This window comes from Beta vulgaris, chromosome 6, assembly GCF_026745355.1.
Source record: "Beta vulgaris subsp. vulgaris cultivar EL10 chromosome 6, EL10.2, whole genome shotgun sequence".
NCBI lineage: Eukaryota > Viridiplantae > Streptophyta > Magnoliopsida > Caryophyllales > Amaranthaceae > Beta > Beta vulgaris.
This window is the reverse complement of record NC_079207.1, coordinates 45,257,828-45,266,533: the sequence shown is the minus strand read 5'-3', so window position 1 is coordinate 45,266,533 and position 8,706 is coordinate 45,257,828. Positions and strand designations below refer to the sequence as shown.

The 8,706-nt window shown below is 36.7% G+C and overlaps 1 protein-coding gene across 1 annotated transcript; it reads right to left on the bottom strand.

Annotated features, from left to right (window-relative positions):
• Window positions 1-335: 335 nt before the first annotated feature.
• Window positions 336-7,071, bottom strand: LOC104896935 (protein NLP9). Its single transcript, XM_010683721.4, has 6 exons — window positions 6,379-7,071; window positions 4,933-6,088; window positions 4,255-4,299; window positions 3,380-4,135; window positions 2,075-2,198; window positions 336-1,577 (listed from the first exon to the last, which is right to left on the bottom strand). The coding sequence occupies exons 2-6, from the start codon at window positions 5,875-5,877 to the stop codon at window positions 664-666; spliced, it is 2,784 nt and encodes a 927-aa protein (XP_010682023.2). The 5' UTR covers window positions 5,878-6,088; window positions 6,379-7,071; the 3' UTR covers window positions 336-663.
• Between the last annotated feature and the right edge of the window lie 1,635 nt (window positions 7,072-8,706).

Here is an 8,706-nt window from a genome sequence, read left to right as displayed (position 1 = left end):
ACATACATCTATATGTTCCTATAATTTTAACTACTGTATCAACAATAGAAATATTGTAGGACCAAAGAAGTTACCCATCTTTAAAAGGTAAATACTGGATAATTTCCTACACATCTGTGTCGTCCACGAAAAGTTTGTGAACATTTGACAGCATGATGTTATCAGCTGCCAACCAGAAGAAATTTCTGTCTCACATACCAATCTATTCCGAGCATGTTCTCTACAATAATATGCTACGGTTATGTGCGTTGTCTTCTTTATTGTCCCTGTACTTCGTGCATACTACTATGGTTGCATTATCTCTCTAGTGATACTATGTAGCATCAAACAATTCGTGATTCAAAACCATTAAAACTTGATTTTATATAGCCTCGTATAGTCGTATTGGTACGTGAAAGAAAGTTCTCTATACACAAGCACGAAACTAATCTAACAATCTCTATGAAAAAGAAGAGCCTTGCTCTGCATCACTACCACATGCATAGACTACTGACTCTACTGTACAAACCTATATCTATTTAAGTACTCTATTTGTCGACCTCGATGGCTATTTGTACGTCTTCCATCTGCAGCTACCAGGTTAATGTCTTTCCAGAACCCCCCCTTTTCCTTGTAACATTGTAAAAGACATGATTTTATAGGAGATTCGAGCAACTCATCTACCTAGCAACTTCCAGCCAAGAAGCAGTTGCTGCCGCCTGAACTCCCCATACCACAAGGCATGTCACGAACGAGAAACTTGATGCTACTTTTCCCAAGAAACTCCATGATCTCGAGGCATTCCTGTAAATCTGAGTCACTCACCAACATTACCCATTCTTCTTCATCGTCTAGGTACTTGAGCTGAAAAGTTCCAAGCTCAACCTTAAACCGGTTCGCAACCTCTTCATAGAGGTGAAGACATCCAGCTGATGGCTCAAACTTAAACCGGACAGTATCTTCCCTGTATGTTGCTTTAATTGTGATTCGTGATCCGGCGGCATCTTCATTGCTCATTTTGTCCTTAAATTGTCTCCTCTTATCATTACTGTTAGGTGAGCTAGACATAGAACCAGAGGCATTTGATGAGTCTGTCATGCCCGAGGAACTAGCCTGGTTGTTCTCCATGAATCCTCCATCATCACTTTCTACTTCCTCTCTTGCAATCCTGTACCCAGATTTTTTCAAATCGTGTTTGCGAGTCTCAGCATCGAACATGGTTACACCTCGAGCTGACTGGTGACCAGTAATAATAAAGGAGTCCCTCTCCAGTTTAACAGAAGGATATTCACCATTGAAACAAGTTGCAGGAGGAAAGCACATTTCATCTTGTTTAGTTGCTTCACAATTTTTAGCCGGTACACTTTTGCTGGGCAAGAATAGGCTTTTCCGAGCATCGAGTTCTTGTATGACAGAGCCTGTAGCAGCTACAAGCTCCCCTGTTGTAGGATCAAACTTCAATCCCCCTTCTACTCCTTCGACAGAATCGAGAACAGTTTGGATTTTCCTCAGTGAGCGATTCACCTTGTTTATCTTCCGTGAAGGCCATCTTGAGATACCATGCTGTCTGCATATTCTTTTTAAAGTGGTCGGGCAAACTGCAACATATTTGAAGTTTCTAAGCTTTAAATTCAATTTGATAAACTAAATATGTAATTCCTTAGAAGATCAAGAATTCTGCTGCAACAATGGTCCAACACTATGATTTTCTCACAATTTTTTTTGATGTTCAACAAATAAACTAAGCCGTCAAATTATTATTTCAAACTTGACTATAACAAATTAAACATTCTCTTAATTAGGAGATGAAGGTAAAGAATAAAAAAAGGAAATGAAATAGCAAAAATAGTAAAAATTAATAGTGGTTGTGAATAATGGTAAAACTCCTATGACAACCATTGGAGAAACCCAGAAGACAAACATTTGAACAAAATTTTTAAATATTAGTCAAAATGAAACTCAAGAAAATGTGTCACGTTCACTCACAGGCCAAGTCAAAACATATAATCAAACAAAATTTCCCCAAAAATCATCATGGTTAAATTTTCTCCACACTACATAGTCACAAGAACTGAGAAAAGGCACAAAATTTTACCACCAATGCTTTTCGCAGCATCCTTAAGGCTCCCAGAAAAATATTGCTGCAAAACACCAAGGCTTACAGTCTTCTCCGCTGTACTTCGCTTCTTCTCCATTGGCCTTCTTGAACCACCACTTGCCTACAACGACCACAGATTATTAATATGGACTTCATTACATGTCCAATCAGTTTAACATAGGATTCTACAAGTAAAACAACTGAAATAAAGGTACCTGAAAGTTACCTCAAGTTGAAAAAGACTTTTAAATCAATAAAAAACAGGGCATTCTAATAAAATAAAGCATTTCACCAGAGAAACCAAGAGCTATCACTGAGAACTGATAAGCATGATTCTATGATGCACAAATTTTTTCTTTAAAACGAGTTCTTATGCAATAAGCAATGCAAACAGCCCAGTTTTTCAGATTGATTTTCTTTTATTCTTCAATTTTTTCTTTGTTTAAAGGGGGGGCGGGGGGAGGTAATTATTCATGCAAGGTATGAGAATCAACAACTGAATCACTTAAATACTCCAGGCTTATGAATGGAATATATTTTCATCCTTCCAGAAATCAATCTTTCTAGTTAAAAAATTATATTTTTAGATTTTCAATACCCTCCTAAACATATATTTAGAAGTTGGAACACTAAATGCTCGTTTCACAAGACTGCTTACGAAAAGAAAATTTCCTGTGTATCCTTTGTTTCAAAAAGTCGCCTCAAGTGTGCCTAGAATACAAACCCTTCATTTCTGCGTTATTCCATTAATTCTATTTATGCTTAAGATATAAGATAAACTAGAGTGTATCTCTGATAAAAATAAAGCAAACAAAACCTACAAGGCTTTTGGCAGAAAAATGCGCCTCATGTATTGTGTATGATCATATCAATTGCGCCTCAACACCCAAACCCGATTGTTCCATGAAGCTCACAATTTATAAGATTCACCAAAGTCCCATAGTTACTATATTTTGCAAAGGGCTGAGAGTTTTGACAAATCAATTTGTGACTCCCCCTATATTACAAAAAGAAGAATACCATCATAGCAAATATAATTACCTTCGAACTCGAGCAGCTATACAAACAAGATGACTAGTACAGCTCAATTTGAGAACCTATTAATAAGAAATCCTTGTCTGGAATGAGCAGGAAATTCGACACTATTTTCCATCACTACCCAACACCCCCCGCCACTGATATACATGTTTAGTGAATGACATGTATGCAGCTATGCAAACAACTCTTCCCCTTCACTAGATATAAAAATGAAGAGTTCTATTTGATATGAGTAAATTAGAAGAAGATAGCTGGAGAAAGTACCTGCTCCGAAATGCCATCTTCTTTGATACAATCATTTTTTAGGCTTGGTCGATTCAAAGTCATTTGTTCAGTTCCATTCGACCCGCTTTGACCAAATAACTGCGGAGAACTCATTAATGGTAGATCCTTTGGAAAGAAGCACTGTGACACTCCATAATGTTCAATCTTAGACTCTGGAGAACCAACCAGTTCTGCCTCTGTAACAGTCCTCAAACTCCTACATATTCTTTGCATGGTACCCGCAAGGCTATCCAACAGTAGTTGCTGCTCCTTGTTACCTTTAATGTTTAGAGGCAAAAAGAACTCCAATATATAATCATCATTCCCAGTATAAGTGCTCCTGAGCCTAATTGCAACAGCAGCACTTAATCCAAATTTTCGAGCATGTTGGACAAGTGGATATTCACTAATATGATAGTTTTTGACATCAGGGAAGAAAAAGGGGAGATTTGATTGCAGAGCTTTGCCAGCGACACCTTGCCCTTCTTCAAGAAAATGTTCTGCACATGCAGGGACAAATCCTTGCTTTTCTTTGTCATTCACATAGCAAGCAGTCTCTTCAATACACAATACTGGCTTCTTGTTCAGATTTAAACTATTGTCTTGAACTTGTATCCTGAATACTTGATCACCTTCTTCCTCATCATAAGTACAGGGGATCCATGTAAGGGCCAAGGGCAATCTATGAGCATGGCATACAGCTCGTAACACGTCAGTTATCTCCACCAAGGCAGACTTCTGGTTTACTGAGAGACGCTGCATTTAAAATCAACATAATAAGAACGAACTGATCGATAAGGTTGATCAATTTCAAAACATAGTCTGAACGTGTATATTGGACCAAATCCAGATAGCTATTGATATATTAACAATACCTGCGGAAGAAGTCGAGGAGGAGTAGCTGTCCTCAAATCTACCGCCTGAAATAATCAACACAGATAAATTATAACTGAAAAAGCATCGAATATGATGAAAAGGTCAAAGTATGTTAATTCATTATGCAATAGTCTTTACAACAGAAGCCAAAAAAAAAAATATTAAAGACCCCAGCACTTCCATCACTTGGTTAGACTCACCATCGCTCTAAGACACTCTAATCATATCAAGTACTGAATCAAATTTAGGACATAAAAACACTCAGTGTTATTCAAAAAGAAGAAAAGAATCCTGTATGGAGCCAATCAGATGATGAGAGATAACCAGTTTCAGGAGTTCTGATTGGAATGAAGAGCCCATTCAACAAAGATAAATGTACATTCATAGATTGAAGTAGTGAACTAAAACATTGCGAACTCACTACCAGCATATACGCAACGCTCAGAGTTGCGAATAAAAGAATGGGATACTTAGTTTCAGTTTATGCCAGCAATTCACATGACAACCGTGTCTCAAAATCTGAAAGATATCAGAACACGGCAGCAGGGAAAACAAGAATAAAGAAAAGAACATTAAAGTCTAACACAAGCAAGAAAAAAAGGTGAAAAGGTTGATAAAATTAACGAACAAGTTATCTTGGCTGAATAAAGTATCTCACAGAAACTTGACAAACTCACCTTAAGTGCACGGCAAACAGATTCCATTTCTTCATCAAAGTTGGATTTTTCTCTTACAGTCACAAGCTCCAACACTGCAGCACATGATCTTTCAGAAGGAAGAAATATGGGTATCGCAACAGATCCACGAACTTCATGATCAAGAGCATGTTTACCACGTAAGTATTCAGCAGAACTATAATAGCTAACATTTGAAGTCCACTCCGGTAACTTGGAAATAAAAACACGACCTGGAAGCCCAGGAAAGGAACCTGGTTTCTGTTCAACAGAGAAAGTATATGACCTAGATACTTCCCGATAACCTAGCAGCATCTGATCAAGCAAGTATGGCTGCTCGCACGTGCTCAATATATAGTGATCTCCAGCTCTAATAGGAACCCACACTTGAGCCAATATCCCTCCGCCAGATGACTCTTTAAATAATGATAAAGCACGAAGCATTCTTTCAGGCAGCGAATGCCCAAGAGGCCGAGGAACTATGTTCTGTGACAGCACAAACATGTTCTCTTGTTTTGAAGAAGTATCATTATTCTCCAAGGGACCAAAATTAGGACTAAGTTGTGCATCTTTATGAGGAAACGTCATCTTATCAGCATAATTGAGAGAACTCCCAAAGACATTATTATTCTGATTACTACATTCATTGTCATTCATAGAAAATGCAGAATTATTTGGTTCAGCAAAACTAAGATGATCATAAGCAGCATAATTTGAGGGCATCGGTGGAAGAGACGAATACACATAAGACGCAAACAACTGCTCATTCGACGTAGGGTTATTACACCAACCAGCATAACCATCTAATGTCATCATCTCCGACATGTTACCAAACTGTTCCGTTGAATTCATTCCTTCATTATCAACTGACATAGGGATATCTGATTGCGGACTTGTAGAAGACCAAAAACTATGACCCTTTTCCTTAGGAGAAAAGGAGTATTCCATTGAAACCACTACAAATTTTAGCTCTAAAATGCCAAAATCATGAAAGAAAATATCAGATAGTAGAAAACACCAACATTTACTCTTCCACAGCTTAAGTCTTCAATATTCTCGTCCATTTGCACTTAGTTCAAGTACGCACGTAATTTGCCGACAATGACGTTGGAACTGTTCACTTTGCAAACTCACGATTCAACCACTCCAGAACAACGACCTAAGTATAATAATAAATAAATAAAAAGGAGTTGGAATAATAATCAGAGATTCTGAAATCAAAAGAGATCAGATAAAAAGCTTAAACTTTGTTCATTTAATTTTATAAGTTGCTTAATCCATCAAACAACCAAACTGACAATAAATTCAAGCAAATTGATCATCACATCAAATCCAAAAAACAATTAATTGAGAATGAAGCAAAACCTTTGACATAATTATTCATTCAAGATCATTAAATTGAGACCTAAAATCGAAAAATTATATACAGCTAAGGATAATTATACATACCTTAGTCAACTGGAGCTCAAAATCAGTCACCAGGTACAAGAAACGCTCCATCCTATAAGATGATATAAATCCAAAACTACCCAGATAATTATCAAAGGAAAACTCCAAAACCCAGTTGAGATAACTTAAAATAATCACCAGAAAAAAAGAGGAGATGATGACAAATTGAAATTTTAGCGGGAATTTCGATAATTTGTCCAGAAAAAAAGATTGGAAAACCCTCATCTATAGGAAAAGATCGAACCCCACATGTTTTCTGTTTTTAGTAAAATTCAACCGACTTTTGAAAATATCCCTCCTGAAAATATGACCAAATTTACGAAATGGGCAAGATAATGATGGTTATACCTTGAAAACTGGAAATAGGAGAAGCCCAGAAAATTAAAAGCAAAATAGAAGATTACTATGGTGAACAAGAATACTAAAAAGGCGGCGGTCCAAAGCATAACGGCTTTTATGAAAACAAGGAAAAATGATGATGATAAAATCAAATAGGTGGGTTGTTTTCGAAATTAAAAACCCAAAAGAGAAAGATAGTCAAAAACAAAATTTGAGTTATATATTATTTATGTGTTTATATATCTAATTGTTTGGGTAAGGTGGTAAGATGATGTGAGAAAGAGGTGTTTGGTTTACAGATTGATTTGGAGAGAGAAGAAGAGGTTTGGTGTTTGATAGTGTGTAAATAGATCCATAAACACCGCTTTTGATGTACAGAAATTCATGAGTGTGGCCAAAATTGTTGGCGTCAGCAGATTGTGGGTTCCATGTCTATCTTTAATGATATGATTTTTTTAACTCACCAAGATATTCTCTTCCCCCTCTTTTGTATTTCCTTTTAGAGTAATGCTACGAGTGATTAAGGCTTTATATGTGAGGGAATAATTGTGGCAATAATTGGTTAATTGTGGAAATTTAACTAAGTTTTGACCAAAATGAAAAAGCCACCTTTGTTGTTAATGATAATAAGGTGGATTGCGTTCATCATACACATAGGTAGGGCTGTTCAATATTGGATATCCGATTCGATACGATCGGAAAATTTCGGATCGGAAGAATTGGAATCTGAATCCGATCAGAAATTTTTGGATCGGATTATCGGGTTTTCAGATCGGGTCACTGAATTTTCAAATCGGGTCGTTGACATTTTTGAAAAATTCTTATATGTATCCGATCCGAAAACCCAAATTTTTTTTTGGATATCCGATCCGAAATCTTAAAATCGGATCGGGTATCCGAAATTTCCGATCGGATCGACGGATTTTCGGATCAGATATTTTTGAACACCCCTACACACAGATGTAACATGTGCATGGTACACCCAAGACTATCTTTTGCTCATTTGGGACCTCTAATTGAGATAGTGAGAGCTCCAAATGAAAAAATGAGCAAAAAATAACATTGTATGTATCATGTTCATGATATACTCACGTGTATGATAAAGATTGTACATAAGGTGCATTGTGTTTCATTTCAGTAACAGATCACAATCGAATTCTAACTCGACTTATTCTTGAGAAATTGAAGACCCAAAGTTAACTTGTTGGCGAATTAAGATCAACCATAACCAAACTATCTAGACAATTTTTCATTTCAAGTCGTCCCGCACCACATCATAATTAAATACTCCAAAATTATTGATATGGTCCTGACCTGCATATGACCCACGATAATCTCGAAACTATATCTCAATCTGAGGTGATCTCGTCCCGACCGGATCTCCTCTCAACTCGGTCTCCACCCGACTTGTTTTATACTCTATTTGTCTCGTACTAGTTTGTCCACTTCTCTAGGAACAAAGCTTTTAGGACAAATAGAATGTGGATCATAAAGAGAAAGTGAATACAAATTTTATAAGTATCTGGCTCAGATGTAAACCCTATGCGGAATAGTCCAAGCTAATTCTCCTTCTATTTCACCCTTTGGGTTTTGCGTCACCTTTCTCTTCAAATTCTCTCTCCTCCATTATCAAACCCTCGAAATTAATGGAGTGCACAATCTCGATATTCATCAATAGGCAAATAAGCAACCTAATTTGATCAATCCGATTTCCAACAACAAAAAATTTGGCAGTGTATTGGGCTTAGTTTCTTCTTCTACTCATGGAGGCCAACAATTGTTAGCACAACCACTTCGTGATATAGGTGTAGCAGTGTAGTGAGAAGAAAATTGTAGCAGAAAGTTGTTGCTATTCCGTTGTAGCAATAATTGTTTGTTTATGATGATGATGTATTAGATATTACAGATAATTTGGAAAAAACATACCATGGAGGGGTTAAAATCAGTACCAATTTACATATCGAAATTTAAATTTGCACTCACATGGTG